The sequence below is a fragment of the Scyliorhinus torazame genome, chromosome 7 (assembly GCF_047496885.1).
Source record: "Scyliorhinus torazame isolate Kashiwa2021f chromosome 7, sScyTor2.1, whole genome shotgun sequence".
NCBI classification, from domain to species: domain Eukaryota; kingdom Metazoa; phylum Chordata; class Chondrichthyes; order Carcharhiniformes; family Scyliorhinidae; genus Scyliorhinus; species Scyliorhinus torazame.
In genome coordinates this window covers 168,141,126-168,162,264 of record NC_092713.1, presented here as the reverse complement: position 1 = coordinate 168,162,264, position 21,139 = coordinate 168,141,126, and the positions used below count along the sequence as shown (strand labels likewise).

Genomic DNA, 21,139 nt, shown 5'->3' with positions numbered 1-21,139 from the left:
CCCCAGTGGAGGGGGAGGCAGAGATAGTGGCGGCAATGGACGCAGAGAAGGCATTTGATAGGGTGGAGTGGGAGTATTTATGGGAAGTGTTAAGGAGGTTTGGGTTTGGGAACGGGTTTATTCGTTGGGTTAGACTTCTTTATGGGGCACCAACGGCAAGCGTAGTTACAGGTCGACATAGATCGGAGTATTTCCGATTATATAGGGGAACAAGACAGGGATGCCCGCTGTCTCCATTGTTGTTTGCGTTGGCAATTGAACCTCTGGCCATGGCGCTGAGAGACTCCAGGAAATGGAGAGGGGTGATTAGAGGGGGAGAAGAACATCGAGTCTCGTTATACGCGGATGACCTATTGTTATACGTGTCGGACCCAGCGGGGGCGATGACAGAGGTTATGCGAATTTTGAGGAGGTTCGGGGAATTCCCGGGGTAAGGCTAAACATGGGGAAGAGTGAACTATTTGTGATACATCCAGGGGACCAGAGTAGAGAGATAGAAGGCTTACCGTTAAGGAAAGTGGAAAGAAACTTCCGATACCTGGGGATTCAGATCGCTAGGAGCTGGGGAACCTTGCACAGACTTAATTTGACACGGCTGGTAGAACAAATGGAGGAGGACTTCAAGAGGTGGGACATGCAGCCTTTATCGCTGGCGGGCAGGGTGCAAGCAATTAAGATGATGGTCCTCCCGAGGTTCTTATTTGTATTTCAATGTCTCCCTATATTAATCACCAGGACCTTTTTTCATAAAATAGATAGGAGCATCACGAGCTTTGTGTGGGCAGGGAAAGTTCCGAGAGTAAGGAGGGGGTTCCTTCAGCGTAGTAGAGATAGAGGAGGACTGGCACTACCGAACTTGGGAGATTATTATTGGGCCGCCAATGTGGCAATGATACGTAGATGGATGATGGAGGGGGAGGGAGCGGCGTGGAAAAGACTGGAGAGAAAGTCCTGTAAAGGGACGAGTTTAGAGGCGCTGGTGACGGCACCGCTACCGCTCTCACCTAAAAAGTATACCACGAACCCGGTGGTGGCGGCAACACTGAACATATGGGGACAGTGGAGGAGACAGAGAGGGGTGCGGGGAGCCCTGGTGGGGTCCCCTATCAGGAACAACCATAGGTTCGCCCCAGGAAGAATGGATGGAGGATTTCAGAGCTGGTACCAGTTGGGAATTAGGAAGGTGGGAGATTTATTTATAGATGGGACTTTTGCGAGCTTGGGAGCATTGGACGAAAAGTATAAGTTACCCCGGGGAAATTTCTCGAGATATATGCAGGTGAGGGCGTTTACTAGACAACAGGTGAGGGAATTTCCGTTGCTCCCGACACAGGGGATACAGGACAGGGTGCTTTCAGGGGTGTGGGTCGGAGAGGGCAAGGTGTCAGAGATTTACCGAGAGATGAGGGAAGAGGGGGAGGAGTCAGTGGGAGAACTAAAGGGAAAGTGGGAAGAAGAATTAGGGGAGGAGATAGAAGAGGGTATGTGGGCTGATGCCCTAAGCAGGGTAAATTCCTCCTCCTCATGCGCCAGGCTTAGCCTGATTCAATTTAAGGTGCTACATAGAGCACACATAACGGGGGCAAGATTGAGCAGGTTCTTTGGAGTGGAGAACAGATGTGGGAGGTGTGGCGGGAGCCCGGCAAACCACGCACATATGTTTTGGGCGTGCCCGGCACTGGAAGGATATTGGAAGGGAGTGATCTCGCAGGTGGTGAATGCCCGGGTCAAACCAAGCTGGGGGTTAGCTCTATTTGGAGTTGCGGATGAGCCGGGAGTGCAGGAGGCGAAAGAGGCCGATGTCGTGGCCTTTGCCTCACTAGTAGCCCGGCTCAGGATCCTACTTATGTGGAAAGAGGCGAAACCCCCCGGACTGGAGGCCTGGGTAAACGATATGGCGGGGTTTATTAAACTGGAGCAGATAAAGTTTGCCCTGAGAGGATCGGCTCAAGGGTTCACCAGGCGGTGGCAGCCATTTCTCGACTACCTAAGGGAACGTTAGAGGGAAGACAGATGACCAGCAGCAGCAACCCAGGGGAAAGGAGGGGGGGGTTTAGTTTAGTATAGGTCAATAGATAACGGGGTTTTGTCACTTGTGTATTGTTAAAAATTTCTATTTTGTTATCGTTCCGTTTGGTTTGTAAGAGGGAAAAATGTTGTTTAGAAATTTTTTTTTCAATAAAATATATTTTTTAAAAAAAAGAACAAGAACAGGTGGAGGATGAGGCGGATATTTTTAGGTCAGGAAAATTGGTGGAGTTACAACAAAAAGATATAGAAATAAAACAGATGTATCAGAAAGCATACACGGAAGAGGAATCTGCATGTATACGAGTGTTATTACCGTAAAAGTAATATCTTGATGAGAAAATGGAGACCTTTACATCTGCAGGCGGATGAAAAGTGGGCAGAAGTTCATCAAGTAGTATTGCCGGTAGGGTATAGAAAGGAGGTGTTGCGAGTTGCACATGAGGTACCAGTGGGAGGTCATTTGGGGATAAGGAAAACTCGAGCTGAAATCCAGAAACATTTTTATTGGCCTGGACTACATAAAGATGTGGTTAAATTTTGTCAATCATGTCACACATGTCAAGTGATAGGGAAACCTCAAGCAGTGATAAAACCAGCGCCCTTAATACCCATTCCAGCATTTGAGGAACCTTTTACAAGGGTCCTAATTGATTGTGTAGGACCGCTTCCTAAAACAAAAAGTGGGAATCAATATCTTTTGACGATAATGGATGTGTCTACTAGGTTTCCAGAGGTCATTCCAGTATGTAACATTACAGCTAAAAAGATTGTGGAGGAGTTACTTAAATTCTTTACTAGATATGGACTACCCATAGAAGTACAATCGGATCAAGGATCAAATTTTACCTCAAGGTTATTCAAAGAAGTTATGGATAACTTCGGAATAAAACAATTTAAATCAACTGCGTACCATCCAGAATTGCAGGAAATGTTAGAAAGGTGGCATCAGACATTAAAGACAATGTTGAGGGCTTATTGTTACGATTTTCCAGAGGATTGGGATAAAGGAATTCCATTCGTACTGTTTGCAATTAGGGATGCGCCTAATGAGTCAACCAAATTTAGTCCTTTTGAACTAATGTTTGGTCAGGAGGTAAGAGGACCACTTAAATTGATTAAGGAAAAATTGGTGGGTGAGAAATCGAAAATTACATGATTGGATTACGTGTCAAATTTTAGGAAATGATTAAATAGAGCAGGTGAATTGGCTGGACAACATTTGAAAGTTGCACAAAATGTGATGAAACGAGTCTACAATCCAAAGATTGTAGTTTTGCCAGTGGGGATAAAGTTTTAGTATTGTTACCAGTGGTAGGTGAACCTTTGAAAGCAAGGATTTGTGGACCATATCGGATTGAAAGGAAATTAAGTGAGGTGAATTATGTGGTAAAAACACCAAATAGAAGGAAGAATCACCGAGTGTGTCATGTGAATCTGCTTAAAAGGTACTTTGAAAGGGAAGGAGAGAAAAAGGTGGAGGTGTTAATGATTCTAACTCAAAGTGCCGAACCAAATCCAGATGACTGTGAATTTGACATATCTCAAATTAAATTTGAAAATGAGGATGTTCTTAAAAATTGGGATAAATTGTTGAGTTATCTTCCAGAGGAAAAACAAACTAACCTGAAAGAGTTATTGATATCACATGGGCAAGTTTGTGGAGATAAATTGGTAAGTACTAAAATGACTATTCATGATGTAGATGTGGGAAATGCTGTTCCAATCAAACAACATCCATATAGACTTAACCCTTTAAAATTGGCATAGGTTAACAAAGAGTATGCTTAAAAGTGGCATAATTGAAGTGGGTTGCAGCCAATGGAGCTCACCCATAGTAAACCAGACGGTACCCAATGGTTGTGTGTGGACTATAGAAAGGTTAATGCAGTTACAAGAACGGACTCTTATCCTATCCCATGTTTGGAGGATTGCATTGAGAAAGTGGGACAATCAGCTTTTATTTCCAAGTTGGATTTACTTAAAGGTTACTGGCATGTACCTTTATCTGAAAGGGCGAAGGAGAGTTCAGCTTTTGTGACTCCAGATGGTGCATACCAATTCAAAGTTATGCCATTTGGCATGAAAAACGCCCCAGCCACATTTTAACGGTTAACGAACAAAGTCGTTTCAGGATTACCCAATTGTGCGGTATACATCGACGATCTGATCATTTTCAGCCCGACATGGAAAGATGTTAAAACATCTGATGAAGTTATTCGATTGACTTCAGGAAGCGGGTTTGGTGATAAACCTAGCCAAAAGTGAATTTGGAAAAGCCCGAATCACTTTCTTTGAGTTTTCAAAACCCTCAAGACAAAGGGAAATAATGCGATTTCTTGGCATGAGTGGATTTGAGCGAACATTTGTGCAAAGGTTTTGTAGTGTGATTGCTACACTGATGGACTTGCTTCAGAAACGTCAAAAATTCCAATGGACAGCAGACTTTCAACAGGCATTTGAAAGCCTGAAAGCTGTGATAACCAATGCTCCTGTGTTGGAGAATTGCAAGGGACTCTGTGATCAGATTGAACTAAATTATCTGACTTTAAAGAGAAATGTCGACGTGTAGAGCAATGGACAGATAGTGCAGAGACCTTCTTTTTCAAAGAGACTGTCAATCATGAAGAATTTCAGTTGGAGGAAGAAGAACAGAAAAAAAATAGACTATATTATTATACCTGTTTGCGTGTTGTTTTTTTGAATCAAAAAAGTATATTTACTATGTGCATTTCTTTAAGGATGGTGAAAAGGTGAAAAATGAAACCATCTTGAAGTTGATGGGTTTTTTTTCTTGGTGGGGTGGGGCGGTGTCACGTGAGAGTACCCTTTAAGAAATGGGTGTTTAGGAAGTGTACCTTTAAGAAATGGAGCTGCTCATGTTACTGGAGTGATGTCAGAGTGTGGGTGGAGCTGAGCTCTACTTCTGCTTTTTTAGTTTCAGTTCGAGAAAAGCTTGGGTGTGTCTGTGAGCTGCACTGCTGTTGATCTCTGGCACGAAAAGACTATCTATGGATCATTTGGGTGAATTCAGAATTGTAAAAAGGTCTCAATATTAAATATAAATCTAATGTGCTCTTGTTTGAAGGTTTATTAAGCCTTTTGGATCATAAAAGGACAGCATACAGGTTGCTTAGTGTTGTATTCTTTGGGGGTGTATTTGATTTACTGGTTGCTAAGATATTCACTGTTTGTTTTAAAAAGATTAACTTGAGTTCATAGAATAAACATTGTTTTCTTTTAAAAAACCACTGGTCCATTTTCTGCTGTACCATACCTGCAGAGTAAGCCGTGTGTTCCCCATACCACAATCTATTAAAAGTTGTGGGCCAGGTGAACTCCATGATACACTTTGGGGTTCTCTAAACCCTGGCCCACAGCACCATTGTATTCTGCTATTTTGAATATCGGACAGCTTGGCAGTGTAGCTGTAGATGTTGAGTGTATTGTCTCACAGTGAGCTTGCCTTACCAATCCACTTACAATGACAAAGTATTTGCAGATTCATTAAATGAGCTTGCCAGAAGCTTTCCCTTTGAGATCTCTGTAGGCTTGACAGCGATTGCACAGGCATTATGGGTTACCCCATAATAATCAGTAAATGAATCCACTAATAACACAGAGTTCTTCCTTTGTACTCATTAAATGAGATTAAGCTGGACACTCTAAGATTTGCAGAATTTTATCCATACTCTCTGTTCTGGCTCGAAATTGGCCCAACTCTCTGCTTGTCCTGAACAGAGGAACAGAATCTTCTTCCAGAGTGGGTGTTGGTCTTACCCAACTGACAGAAGTGACTGATTCCTGACCTCTTTTACATATGAATGATCATTGACCCCTCATACAGACACAACTGAATTTCACAACAATATTCCATTGTCCCAGCCACCCTCTTGAAATTGACCTTTCCAGCCACTTTTACTGCATCTATTGTGCATCTCAGCCTCTCCTTCTATCCTATAGATTCTTCTGTTGAAAGCCAAATCCAGAACAATGTCTGGTTTGATTGTATTAAATGGCAGAACAAGCTCCTATTTTCTTATGTTGAAGGTGGTTGGGACGTTACGAGGAACTGTTGCAACAATGCCCTGGGGCTGAGATGATTGATCTTCTACAACCACAACCTTCTTCCTTTGTGCTAGGTATGACTCCAACCAGTTGTCAAGAGCAGTCACTTTTACCTCACCTCAGGAGTTCAGCTCACTTGTCAACCTTTGGACCAAGGCTGTGATGAGGTCAGGAGCTGATTGGTCCTGCTAGAACCCAAACTGAGCATCCACGAGCTGATTATAGCTGCGTAAGTGGCATTTGATAGTTCATAGAGTTCATAGAATTTACAGTGCAGAAGGAGGCCATTCGGCCCATCGAGTCTGCAGCGGCCCTTGGAAAGAGCACCCTACCCAAGACCACACCACCTGTAACTCAGCAACCCCACCCAACCTTTTTGGACACGAAACAATTTATCGTGGCCAATCCACTTAACCTGCACGTCTTTTGACTGTGGGAGGAAACCGGAGCACCCAGAAATGTGGGGGAATGCAGGGTTTAGTGAGAGGTAGGAACTAATATTGGTGAGTTTGACTTTGTCAGGCTGTTGTTGACTAGTCTGTGGGGCAGCTTTCCCTATTTTGGCACAAGCACCCAGATGTAAGGAGAGGTTTGTATGATCGACTGGGTTGGGTGTGCCTGTTGCCTGGTTCCATCAGGTTATATATCTTTTTGATATTCCTGTTGTGAATTGGTTTGCTCGGCCATTTCACAGAACATTTAACAGTCAACCACATTGCTGAGAATCACGCAGACACCGGGAGAACATGCAGACTCCACACACACAGCGACCCAAGCCGGGAATCGAACCTGGGACCCTGGAGCTCTGAAGACACAGTGCTATCTACTTGTGCTACCGTGCTGCACTGTTGATGTCACCTTCCATCACTTTACTGATGATCAAGAGTAGACTGATGGGGTGGTAATTGATTGGAATGGATTTGTCCTGCTTGTTGTGTACTGGACATACCTTGGCAATTTTTCACATTGCCAGTGTTGTAGCTGCACTGGAACAGCTTGGCTAGGAACGCGGCTCGTACCAGAGCAGAAGTCTTCAGTACTATTGTCAGAATGTTGTCAGGACCCATAGCCTTTGCAGAAACGAGTGCCTTCAGCTGTTTCTTGATATCATGTGGAGTGAATTGAATTGGCTGAAGACTGACATCTGTGATGCTGTGGTCCTCGGGAAAAAGCTACGATGGATCCTTCATGACTGGATGCAACAGGCCTGCAGAGCTTTGATTTGATCCGTTGTTTGTGGGATTGCTTAACTCTGTCTATCACAAGCTGCTTCTGCTGTTTGACACGCAGGTAGTCCTGTGTTATAGCTTCATCAATTTGACAACTTATCTTTAGGTATGCTTGGTTCTACTCCTGGCATGCCTTCCTTCACCCTTCATTGAACCAGGGTTGATCCTCTGGCTTGGTAGTATGTAGAGTTGGGGATATGCTGGGCCATGGAGGTTGAATACAGTTTGCTGCTGTTGGCACACACCACTTCAAGGATTCCGAGTTTTGAGCTGCTTGGTCTGTTCTGAATTTGCCCCATTTAGCATGTTGATAGTGCCCCACAACACGATGGTGGGACTTCATCTCCATAAGAACTGTGCTATGCTCACTCTTAACGAATACTATCATGGAAAGATGCATCTACGACAGGTAGATTAGTGAGGATGAGATTAGGTAGGCATTTTCCTTTTGTTGGTTTCTCATCAATTGTCGCAGACCCGGACTAACAGCTAGATTCTTCAGGTACATGAAGAGAACAGATTGGTGAAGACAAATGTCTTAGAGTCAGAAACAGAAGTTTATAATGGGAAACAAAGAAATGGTTGAGCAACTAAATACGTACTTTGGTTCTGTCTTCACAAATGAGATACCAGAAATGTGGGGGAATGCAGGGTTGAGTGAGAGGGAGGAACTAATGGAGATCAATATTGGTGAGTTTGACTTTGTCAGGCTGTTGTTGACTCGTCTGTGGGGCAGCTTTCCCTATTTTGGCACAAGCCCCCAGATGTAAGGAGAGGTTTGTATGATCGACTGGGTTGGGTGTGCCTGGTTCCATCAGGTTTTATATCTTTTTGATATTCCTGTTGCGAATTGGTCCAACTAAGTGGTTTGCTAGGCCATTTCACAGAACATTTAACAGTCAACCACATTGCTGAGAATCTGGAGTCACATGTCGGCCAGACCAGGTAACGACGGCAGACTTTGTTTCCTGAAGGACTTTAGTGAACCAGATGGGTTTTCAAACAATCCAGTAGTTTGGTGATTATTAACACTGAAAACTAGCTTTCAATTCCACATTTAGTAAACATTTTTGAATTGATCTGCTCTTCTGTAGCTTTACCAATCTTGGATGCTTCTCAGTTGCACTTTCTGAGATTTAGGACCACGCGATTTAATGTTATTTTATCCTCACTGGGCTGGTTTGTGTGGCTATGGGGGCAGAGGCATTGGGATCCTTGCCTGGGGCTTTTATAAATCTCTCATTGTCTCTCACGTGAAGCTGACGGGGCTGATCTGCACGTGAGTTGATCAAAACAGGTTAGGTTAGAGAGTGAGTGAAGTTGTTTGTGGGGAGGGGGGAGTGGCTCCAATGGTGCCTTGGTACATAGTGGTTCCAAAGTTTTCTCGAGAGGCCATGAAAAACGTTGCTGCCCCTTCTGAGCTCCAAGCAAATGCTAAGCGTGTTAAATTAATTCTCACCGGGGCCTTTTGAGGCCATGGTCGTGCCAGGTTTTGTTGGGTATCTCAAGTTGGAACCGGAGTCCGAATGTCATTAGTGGATCCAACATTTCAATATTAATGTGGTCCTTGCCTCAATCACAGGAATTAAAACCGCAGTGGGCACGAATGTGTCGGAAATACAACACATTGCCCCCACCCTAATGCTAGGGGCAATAGAAATCTGAACAAGACTAATAAATCCATTCGGGAGTTGAAGAGAGCCTCCCTTACCCGGTGGTTAGAATGTGGAATATGCTGTCTCCTAATGCTGATGGAATGGTTTTGATCTGTTTCGTTTCAGTTCTGTAAACTTCAATGGAACGTGGCCAGGGTTAAAGTTCGGCCTGAGGTTTTCACTTCAGATTCCTGCGAACAGTGTATTATCCTGATTCCTTATATTATTTCACTTAAATTCCTGTAATATTTGTCACAATCACTAACAATGCAAATGGTTAAATTTGAGCTCAGTGAGACCTGTTTACTGTGGGGAACCCCTGTATTTAAAACGTCCCACACCAACTGGTATGGTTTTCCTGTGATGTCAGTAAGAGGCATCAACAGCTGAAGGTTGAAAGATTCCCCATGTCACGGCAGCTGCTAATAGCCTGTGGCTTCTTGTGTGTGCCGGTCCATCCACTGGTGAGAGGGAATATTCTCATAGTTTAAAATTTAAATCAGAAATACCTCGCCCAATTTATCTATCTCGATTTTATATATTATATTATACTTTTTAAAATAAATTCAGAGTACCCAATTTTTTTTCCAATTAAGGGGCAAATTGGAGTGGCCAATCCACCTAGCCTGCACATCTTTGGGTTGTGGGGGCGAAACCAACGCAAACACGGGGAGAATGTGCAAACTCCACACGGAGAGTGACCCAGAGCCGGGATCGAACCTGGGACCTCACGCCGTGAGGCAACAGTGATACCCACTGCGCCACCGCGCTGCCCGTATTATATTATACTTTTAAGGCCAGTTTACGTTCTCAGCCTGAATTTTCACCTTTGCTGCTTATCTCAGTGATATTAAACCTGGTCACCTTTAACTACAATTGTTAGATTTGGGGAGATTTGAGTCACAGAGAATCAGGGACAGAGACTGGGAGAGATTGGGGACAGAGGGAATGAGGGACAAAAAATGGGAGAGATTGGGGATGGAGGGAATGAGGGACGAAAATTGGGAGAGATTGGGGACAGAAGAAATGAGGGACAGAGACTGGGAGAGATTTGGGACAAGGAGAATGAGGGAACGGAAATGGGAGAGATCGGGGACAGAGACTGGGAGGGATTAGGGGCAGGCGGAATTTCCAGAGGGACAGAGAGTGGGAGCAATTGTGGACAAAGTTAATGAGGGACAGAGAGTGGGAGCAATTGTGGACAAAGTTAATGAGGGACAGAGAGTGGAAGGGATTGGGGACAGAGTTAATGAGGGACAGAGAGTGGAAGGAATTGGGGACAGAGGAAATGAGGGATAGAGAGTGGGGGCAATTGTGGACAAAGTTAATGAGGGACAGAGAGTGGAAGGGATTGGGGACAGTGGGAATGAGGGACAGAGAGTCGGAGAGACTGGGGGCAGAGTGAATGAGGGACAGAGAGTGGAAGGGATTGGGGACAGAGGGTAGCAGAGATTTGGTACAGTGGGAATGAGGGATGCAGAATGGGAGAGATTAGGGACAGAGAGAATGAGGTACAGAGGGTCGAAGAGATTGGGAACAGGCAGAATAAGGTACAGAGAGTGGGAGGGAGTGGGCAATTCTTTGCAAAGCGGTGAATTCCCTGATTCTCCTTGAGCCATGGGAGATCTGACAATTTGATGTATATTGTGCATGCTGCACTCAAAGAATATGTGGACCCTGAGGAAATATAAACCAACTACAGCTCCTGTGATGACTAATTAATTTTTATTCTTCATGCAGGTTTCCATTCAGGAAAACGTTATTACCCGTGATATTAATCGCACTTTCCCAGCCCACGACTACTTCAAGGAAACTGATGGAGATGGGCAGGATTCATTGTACAAGATCTGCAAGGTAGGATATTGAAGCTAACCTCTGGTCAAGATCATTACCTGTGCATACAGTCAGACTGTTCATATGTGTGTGTGTGTGGCTGTGTATAGAATCATTTTGTTATTCATGTATGTATGTATGTGTGTGTGTGGGCTATGTATACAGTCAGATTGTTCCTGGGTGTGCCTGCGCGCCTGCGCACACATATGCTGTGAATACTCTCATACTGTTCCTGTGTGTGTTCGTGGTCTGTGTATCGAATCTCACTGATTCTGACAGAGGGACATTGCTGATGGTTGTGTGAGCTGCGTATAAAGTCACACAGGTAAACAAAGCAGGGATATTGGGAACAGGCAGAGTTGGCTGAGAACTGGAAATGGAAAGTTAATATGTTAATTTCCCTGTCAATCTATCTAACATTTCCACAGCTTGGTACATTTGCGTGCACAATTATATTTTCAGAGGAAGAATTTCTGGATGCAAGCTGTGTCCTTTTAACCCTGTCAGTCTCCTTGAAAGGCTGAAGGTTGATGAGTGTGCTTGAAGCAGTGCTTTTGCTGCAGTGTATGTTCCTGCAGAACTGGCTGACATTCTCACACTTCCCGACAGTCAAGACTCTGTTCCATTCTCCCAGCTCCTTGTCTTCATCACATCGGCTTCAATGATGCAGCCTTCCACACTAGTGTTTCTAAAATGTCTTCTGGTTTCCTCAAGGATCCGCCCAGCCCCGCCCCCCCCCCCCCCCCCCCCGGGCAACATTGTGTTTGAGATCATGTCTGTCTGTCCCATTTACATATACCTGTCCTCTCCTCTTACCCTCTCTCGCAGAATGAGGTTCAGGTTCCCCTTGTCCTAACCTTCCACTCCACCAGCCGCCGCATTCGACAGATCATTTTTTTGCCTTTTCTCCCACCTCCACAGTGTTTTCACCATCAAACACTTCTTCCCTTCCTCTTTCAGCATTCCGATGGGACAATTCCCTCATTCATACACTGGTCCACTCCTCAGTCACCTCTATTCATGACACCTTTCCATGTAAACCTGACCTTTTACCTCCATTTTCCTCACTGTCCAAGGCCCCAAACACTCCTTCCAGTTGAAGCATTGATTTACTTGTGCTTCTTTCAGCTTAGTATGCTGTTCTTGTGATGAATGTAGGAATTGCAAATATATTGTATTATAGATATTTGGTAAATTAAGGGTTAAAAGTCGGGGATAGTGTGTGTCTGACTGCAGCGTCATGTTTGAAAAGAATCCTGTTTTGGGAGCCAGGGGTGCAATTAGGGCACTGTAAAAAGCTTGGACAAATGCAGTTTTGTTTGGATTTGCTTCCTTATGGGGTTAATTAGGTTTCAGCTTGGTAAGATAGTTACTGGGTGCAGTCAAGGCATTTTTCAGGAAAGCAGAGTTTCAGTTGAGAGTTAGATGGAGCTGTGACATGGGACACAACCGACAGAATACCCTTCGTCGTCCAGTACTTCCCCGGAGCGGAGAAACTACGTCATCTTCTTCACAGCCTTCAACACGTCATTGATGACGATGAACACCTTGCCAAGGTCATCCCCACACCCCCACTACTTGCCTTCAAACAACCGCGCAACCTCAAACAAACCATTGTTTGCAGCAAACTACCCAGTCTTCAGAACAGTGACCACGACACCACACAACCCTGTCATGGCAATCTCTGCAAGACGTGCCAGATCATCGACATGGATACCACTATTACACGTGAGAACACCACCCACCAGGTACGCGGTACATACTCGTGCGACTCGGCCAACGTTGTCTACCTCATACGCTGCAGGAAAGGATGTCCCGAAGCGTGGTACATTGGCGAGACCATGCAGACGCTGCGACAACGAATGAACGGACATCGCGCAACAATCACCAGGCAGGAATGTTCCCTTCCAGTCGGGGAACACTTCAGCAGTCAAGGGCATTCAGCCTCTGATCTCCGGGTAAGCGTTCTCCAAGGTGGCCTTCAGGACCCGCGACAACGCAGAATCGCCGAGCAGAAACGTATAGCCAAGTTCCGCACACATGAGTGCGGCCTCAACCGGGACCTGGGATTCATGTCACATTGCATTCATCCCCCACCATCTGGCCTGCGAAATCCTACCAACTGTCCTGGCTTGAGACAATTCACACCTCTTTAACCTGGGGTTACCCCATCTCTGGATCTGTAAAGATTTAATCACCTGCTAATGCTCGCATTCCTAGCATTGTTTGGCATCTTTGAATTTGTCTATATATGTGTTTCTGGAACAGACCTCTTCATTCACCTGAGGAAGGAGCAGCGCTCCGAAAGCTAGTGACATCGAAACAAACCTGTTGGACTTTAACCTGGTGTTGTAAGACTTCGTATTGATTAGTATTGTCTTAGGTAATTGTAAATTATTTTCTGGTGTGATGTGAAAGATATTTTATACTGCATTAGGAATAATAGCAACTAACATGCCAACTAATTCCAATCTGGTTGATTTCTACCAGTGAGAAATTGCCTAGTCTCATTCTAAAAGTTTTCTTAGCCTCAACGAGATTTTTCAGAAAGAATTGTGTTTCCTTTCTTTGCTCCTTTTTATTTTAAATATGAGGATCGCCTGCAGAAACCAGATTGCTTTGAGCCTGTCTTTGCCATCAAGTATTATCCCTATAGTTTGCTGTGCATTCTTGGGCTATTAATAGATTTATTTGGACCTGAATCCAGTTGAGTTCCATTTGTTAACTGGATTCACTCTGGTTGATGAGGTCAAAACCAAGACACAGCCTTTCTTTGCTGAGAATTCATTGACTTTGTTCAGTGTCAACACTCCTCACCCAGTGTCCCTTTTTTCATTTTTTCCTTCCCCTAAAAAGCACATACAGTTCTTCAGAGATCTCCATAAGGTACAGACAGCTACCTCTGGCTGTTATAATTATCGAGTATTTTTTCTCTCCGTCTCCCGGCTCCTCTCTCTCCCCTCCAATTTCTCAGGCCTTATGGACTCAGTCCTCGAGGTGCCAGGCCCCTGAAACCCCAGTAGAAGGAGCAGGCTTTCTGGCAGATTGAGTCCCAAGGCAGGTAGAAACAAAACAGCAAAGAAGAATAGTGGACTCTCCCAGCTCCTTCCAGCAAGCAAGTTAGGAACAGGCTTCTCCAAGTTGAATTTGCTCCAGAGCAGAACACTCCAAGGCACAGCATCACCCAGTTCTCCCTTATTTCCGATTTTTTATTTAAAAAACATTTTATTAAGGCATTTATAAATTTTTAACAACAATTTCAAGAGGAAAAACAACAAAATAAGTAAGACCCACCCAACCAACAACCACACCCAGCAAACATGGCTTACATAAACAGTTCCCCAGTCCCCCTCCCCACTAACTAGTTCCGCCTCAACCATCCCACCCTACCTCTCTCCCTCCCTAAACCCCCCCCCCCCCACTTTTGTATCTGCTGACAGCTTAATTTTCCCCAAAGAAGTCAATAAACGGCTGCCACCTCCAGGCGAACCCTAACATCGATCTTCTCAAGCCTGAGAAACCCAGCCATGTCACTAACCCATGCCCCTGATTCCGGGGGCTCTAAGTCCCTCCACACCAATAAGATCCATTTCCGGGCTACCAGGGAGGTAAAGGCCAAAACATCAGCCGCCCTCTCCCCATGGACTCCCGGGTCTTCCGACACACCAAAAATGGCCACCTCTGGACTCAGAACCACCCGTGGACATGACATCGGCAAACCCTTGCCAGAATCACCTAAGCTTCGGACATGCCCAAAACATGTGGACATGATTCGCAGGCCCTCATGCACATCGCCCACACCTATCCTCCACCCCTTCAAAGAACCTGCTCATATGAGCCACAGTCATATGCGTCCTGTGGGCCACCTTGAATTGTGTCAGGCTGAGCCTGGCACACGACGAGGACGCGTTAACCCTACACAAGGCATCTTCCCACAATCCAGCATCTAATTCCTTGCCCAACTTTTCCTCCCATTTTCGCTTAACCTCCCCTATCGGGGTTCCCTCCCATTTCATGAGTTCTTTATAAATTTTGTAAGACCTTCCCCTCCCCGACTCCCGTTTTCAAAAGTACCTTGTCCTGTATCCCCTGGGGCGGTAGGTGCGGAAAGGTCGAAACCTGCCTCCATGCAAAGTCCCTCACCTGCAGATAGCGGAACCCATTCCCACCTGGCAGCTCAGGCTCATCCTCCAAGCACGGAAAGCTGCCGTCAATAAACAGGACCCCGAACCGCTCAATCCCAGCTCGCTGCCACCTCTGAAACCCCCCCATCTAGCTACCCCTTCACAAACCAGTGATTGCCACGAATTGCAGCCCATACGACGCTCCCTCCACTCCCATGTGCTTCTGCCATTGTCCCCACACCCTCAAAGCCGCCACTACCACCGGGCTTGTGGAGTACCGAGCCGGCAAGGACGGCAGAGGTGCCGTTACCAGTACCCATAAACTTGTGCCCCTACAAGATGCAGCCTCTAGCCTGCACCCGTTCCCACACCGACCCTTCCTCACTACCCATATTTCCTATTTGTATGTATTCAAATACCCATCACCTGTTTCCTTTAAAAAAATTTTTTAGAGCACCCAATTCTTCTTCTTTTCCATTTAAGGAGCAATTTAGCATGGCCAATCCACCTAGCCTGCACATCTTTGGGTTGTGGGGGTGAAACCCACGCAGACACGGGGAGAATGTGCAAACTCCACATGGACAGCGACCCAGGGCTGGGATTCAAACCCGGGTCCTCAGCGCCATAGTCCCAGTGCTAACCACTGTGCCATCGTGCTGTCCTGGTATCATCTGTTTCCCTTAACAATGTAATGACATTAACAAGCTGTAACAATGCAATTGATAAGACATCAACATTCTTGAGCCGTTTTGAGCCCCCAACAGATGAGCACCAGGCCAGGACAATGTACCAGGACACCCAGGTTCCCCTGTACCTCCAGAATCAAGTTCTTTCCAACATACTGCTTTTTTAATCTTCCTGCCAAAGGGAAGAAGTTTGCACTTTTGCATTATATTCTACATCTGTCAGATTTCTGCCCGCTCACTCAATCTATCTATATCCCTTTGCAGGGTTCTTATGTCCTCTTCACAGATTACTCTTCTATCTTTCTTTGTGTCATCAGCAAATGTAGCAATCATACATTCAGTCCCGTCATCCAAGTCATTGATGTAAATTGTGAATAATTGAGGCCCCCTGTGGCACTCGACTTGCCAACCTGAAAATGAGCTATTTATCCATGCTCTCTACTTCCTGTTAGCTAACCAATACTTTATCCATGCTAGTATTTTGCCTCCAACATCACAAGCTCTTATTTTGTGGAGGAACATTTGATGCAGAACCTTGTCAAATGATCAGGTGCCTTTTGAATCCCAGGTACACCACATGTACAGGTTCCCCTTATTCACATTGATTGTTTTTTCCTCAAAGAACATTGATAAGTTAGTCGAGAATGATTTCTCTTGCACAAACCCATATTGCTGTGCCTTATGACAGTAAGGGTTTCTAAGTGTCCTCTGAGAACATCCTTAATAAAAGCTTCTGGCATTTTCCTTATGATTGCTTTCTGACTCCCTTCTTTCTTGAACAGGGGAGTTAAATTCATTATTTTCTAATCTGCTGGGAATCTGGAGAATTTTGGAAAATTACAACCAATGCATCTACTGTCTCAGCAGCCACTTCTGCGAAGATCCTAAGATGAAGTCCATCAGGACCCGGGGGACTTGTGAAACTTTAGTTCTCATAGTTTTCTCAGTACCCTTTCCCTTGTGCTTGCAATTGTTTTAAGCTCCTTCTCCACTTTCACCTTTTTTTTTAACAAACAATTTTATTGAGGTATTTCTTGGCATTGTAAACAGTTACAGATTACAGAAATATGCAAACATCAACGGAAAACCAACACTTCAACCAAACCATAATGCACATACCCGCTCCTCTCCCACAGACACTACCGGGCTGGTGGAGTACCTAGCCGGCGCAGGCAGTAGGGGAGCCATGACCAGGGCTGCCAAACTGGTGCCCCTGCACGAAGCCGCCGCCACCCGCTCCCAGATAGACCCCGTACCCACCATCCACTTCCTTATCATGGCTATTCCCTGGCCCCTTGCCTGCACCACAAACATCTCACTCTTGGCCATATTTAATTTGTACCCTGAGAACCGGCCAAACTTCCTCAATGTTTTCAGTATATTTTCCATCCCGGCCAGTGGGTGCGACACATACAGGAGCAGGTCATCCGCATACAGAGAGACCCTGTGCTCCACCCTCCTCCATGTCGTTCCCTTCCACCCCTTTGCAGCTCTCAGCGCAATCGCCAACGGTTCTATGGCCAGCGCGAACAGCAACGGGGAGAGTGGGCATCCCTGTCTGGTCCCGTGATTTAGTCTGAAGTAATCTGACATTATCCTGTTCGTCCTTACGCTAGCTTTTGGGGCCTATCAATTAACCAGTCCCTCCCCGAACCCAAATCGTCCAAGCACCTCCCACAAATAGGCCCACTCCGCCCGGTCGAAGGCCTTCTCAGCGTCCATTGCCACCTCCTTGCCTGTCAGGGGCATCATAATCACATTAAGCAATCTTCTCAAGTTGGCTGCCTGCCTTTCACAAACCCTGTTTGGTCGTCCCCAATCACCTCCGGTACGCAGTCCTCAATTCTAATCGCCAGGACCTTGGCCAGGAGCTTGGCGTCCACATTGATCAGGGAGATTGGCCTGTATGACCTGCAGGATTCCAGGTCCTTGTCCTGCTTTAATATCAGCGAGATGGTGGCTTGCGACATCGTCGGAGGCAGGGTCCCTCTGTCCCTCGCCTCATTAAAAACCCTAGTCAGGACCGGTCCCACTTTCTCCGAGAAAGTTTTGTAAAACTCTACTGTGTATCCATCCGGTCCCGGGGCTTTCCCCGACTGCATGGCCTTTAGGCCCCCCAGTACCTCCTCCGCTCTAATTGGGGCCGCCAGCCCGTCCACTAGTCACCCGCCTACTTTTGGGAAGGTTAGTCCGTCCAGGAACCGTTTCATCTCCTCCAGGGATTCATAAGTGTAAAACTTACTATAAACGTCCTGAAATACCTTATTCAGTCCTGACGGGTCCTCCACTCTGCTCCCCTTCCCGTCCACCACTCTACTTATTTCCCTGGCCGCCTCCCTCTTCCTGAGTTGCTGCACTAGCAATCTGCTGGCCTTCTCCCCATGCTCATACACCACTCCCCTTGCCTTCCTACGTTGTTCCACCGCCCTAGTCGTGGATAGCACTCCCAGTTCCGCCTGCAGTCTCCGTCTTTCCCCGAGTAGGTCCTCCCCCGGGGACCCCGCATGCTCTTCGTCTATCCGGTGAATCTCCTTAGCCAATCTATTCATTTCTGCTCTGTCCGCCCTATCCCTGTGAGCCCGAATTGAGATCAGCTCCCCCCTCACTACTGCCTTCAACGTCTTCCACAGGGTCGCTGCTGAAACCTCTCCCATATCGTTCACCTGCAAGTAATTTTACATACACTTCCGCAGACTCTCACATATCCCCTCCTCCGACAACAATCCTACGTCTAACCTCCATTGCGGGCGTTGGTAATTCGCCCCACCGACCTGCAGGCCCACCCATGTGGGGCATGGTCCGAAATAGTGATTGCCGAGTATTTTGTATTCTTTACCTCCCCTACACAGTCCCAGCTCAAGATATAGAAATCAATCCTAGAGTATACTATATGAACATGCGAGTAGAACGAGTAGCCCCTTCCCATAGGCTGTCTGGCTCCACTGCCCCCATTTACTCCATTAACCCTTTCAGCTCCCTTACCATTGCTGGGAGCCTACCCGTTCTGGGACATGACCGGTCTAGCCCCGGGTCGAGGACCGTATTAAAGTCCCCCCGTCCCCCCCATCATCAACTTGCGTGAGTCTACGTCTGGGATCTTCCCCAGCACTCTTTTAATAAAGTCAGCGTTGTCCCAGTTCGGAGCATATATGTTCACCAGCACCACTCTCCTCCCCTCCAGCTTGCCCCTTACCATAAGGAATCTGCGCTCACCGTCTGCGATTACGCCCACCGCCACAAATTGAACCCGCTTCAGAATCACCGGCATGGTGCTTAAGAAAGAGATCCAAAAACCCACGAGCTTGGGACACACCCAGATCATGTGCACGTGGTTAACTCGACCTTGATCAGCGCTCGTACCTGCCCTCCACCCCTGTAAAGAAATTACTCATTCTAGACTCGGTTAGGTGCGCCCTAAAGACTACCAAGCAGTTGGATCAAACCAAGCCTCGTGCACGAGGACGTGAAATTCACCCTGCGAAGGGCCTCTCGCCACACCTCTTCATCTAATATGGGCCCCAACTCCTCCTTCCCCCTAACCCTAACCCGACACAGAATCTTCAGACAAAACCCCCGCCCATAAATATCGGGTGCCCCCTTCCTGCGACCCTGCAAGCAAAAGGACCCGCTCCATAGAGATGTTGGCAGTGCCATTCGGAATTTCAGGAAAATCCGTTTTGCAAAGTTGCGAACGTAAAGATATCTGAATGAGTCTAAACCCAGGAGGCCACACTTTTCCTTCAATTCTTACAGACTGGCAAACCGCCCCTCAAGGAACAAATCACCCACTTTCTCCAGCCTCTTCCCTTTCCACCCCCCTGAATGTGGCATCTAATCCCGTCAGCTCCCATTAGCACAGATGGGTACCATCTGACCCCATTGACACTGATCCCAATTTAAAATGTTGTCAAAATTGTCTCCATATCTTCAACCACAGGATTTGATGAATACTTTGTCGGTGAGAACGGGAGAGAGGCCATCACAAATTCCCCCAGACCAGACCCCCTACGTGACTTTGATTCTATCTGCACCTAGGTAGCTCCAGGATCACTACACCAATCCAACACCTTCTCTGGATTAGCTGCCCAGTAATAAAGTATCAAGTTCAGCAACGCCAGGCCCCCGACTTTCTATTCCTTTGAAGGACTGCCCAACGAATCCTAAAGGTCTTGCCCGCCGATATAAAGAATAATATCAACTTCTTGACCCTCCAAAACAAATTTAGGGAGGAAAACCGGCAGACTCTGGAATAAAGACAAAAATTGTGGCAAAATGTTCACCTTGATCGACTGGACCCTGCCCACCAAGGACAGGGAAAGGCTATCCCACCTTTGGTCTTGACTCTGCTTACCAGGTTAGTATAAATCACTTTTCGAAGTTGGGCCCAATCCCGAGCCACTTGGTACTTGAGATATCTAAAGCTAGAACCAGCCATGCAAAATGGTTGCACCCACAGATTGGCTCCCCTCTCCAAGGGGTTCACAGGAAAACACTGACTCTTATCCTGAAAAAGAGCCAAAGCACCTCAGTATTTCCATTATATCACGCATGGTAGGGATCAGGTCCATCACATAAAATAAAAGGTTATAAGCATATAGGGACACCCTATGCTCCACCCCTCTCCTAATTATCCCTCTCAACTTACCCAAAGCCCTCAAAGCGATGACCAAAGGCTCTATCCTCAATGCAAACGGGGGAGGGGGGGAATACGGTACTCCTGTCGTCTTCTCCTATTTAGTTGAAAATACCCCGGGCTCGTGGTATTAGTGTGGACACTCGCCGAGAGAGTCTTGTACAACAGGCATATCCAGGAAACAAACTTGGGCCCCAACCTGTACCTCTCCAAAACTGCAAAAAAATTCCTCCCTTTTAAATGCCTTTTTGGAGTCTAAAGAGAAGATTATCTCTGCATCAGGACCCTCAGGTGGAGAAAGCACCCTATTTAGCAATCGCCACCCACTAATAACAATTACCAGCCTTTGACAAATCCTGCCTGATCTTCCTCAATTACCCGATGAAGACAGGATTCCAACCTCAGCACTAACACCTTGGCCAATATCTTGGTGTCCACGTTAAGTAATGAAATAGGCAGTGCAACCCACATTCCGCAGGGTCCTTGTCCTTTTTCAATAGAAGTGAAATCGATACCTGCATTAGTGTCACAAGCAAGGAACCCCGTGCTACAGAATCTTCAAGTATCCCAATCTATAATAGCACCAGCTGTCCAGTGAACACCTTGTAAAACTCCACTGGGTACCCGTCTGGCCCCAGGGCCTTACGTAAGACCATAAGACATAGTAGCAGAATTAGGCCACTCGGCCCATCAAGTCTGCTCCGCCATTCAATCTTGGCTGATATTTTCTCATCCCCATTCTCCTGCCTTCTCCCCGTAACCCCTGATCCCCTTATTAATCAACAGATGTTTGCATCCATCCTCACTGCCAAGACCTCCTCTGGGCCCAACAGTTCTAGCTTTTAATGTTCTACCTCCCCCACCTTGGGAAATTCTAAGCCCT

At 46.3% G+C, this 21,139-nt stretch overlaps 1 protein-coding gene across 2 annotated transcripts in view; it reads left to right on the top strand.

Moving 5' to 3' along the window:
- The window catches only part of rabgap1l (RAB GTPase activating protein 1-like), a 934,074-nt gene that overhangs the window by 607,561 nt on the left and 305,374 nt on the right, over positions 1–21,139 (top strand). For both annotated transcript variants that reach the window (XM_072511773.1, XM_072511772.1), the window contains one exon: positions 10,721–10,834. In XM_072511773.1, the coding sequence (XP_072367874.1) occupies positions 10,721–10,834 (114 nt within the window). The remainder of the gene's footprint in view (positions 1–10,720; positions 10,835–21,139) is intronic.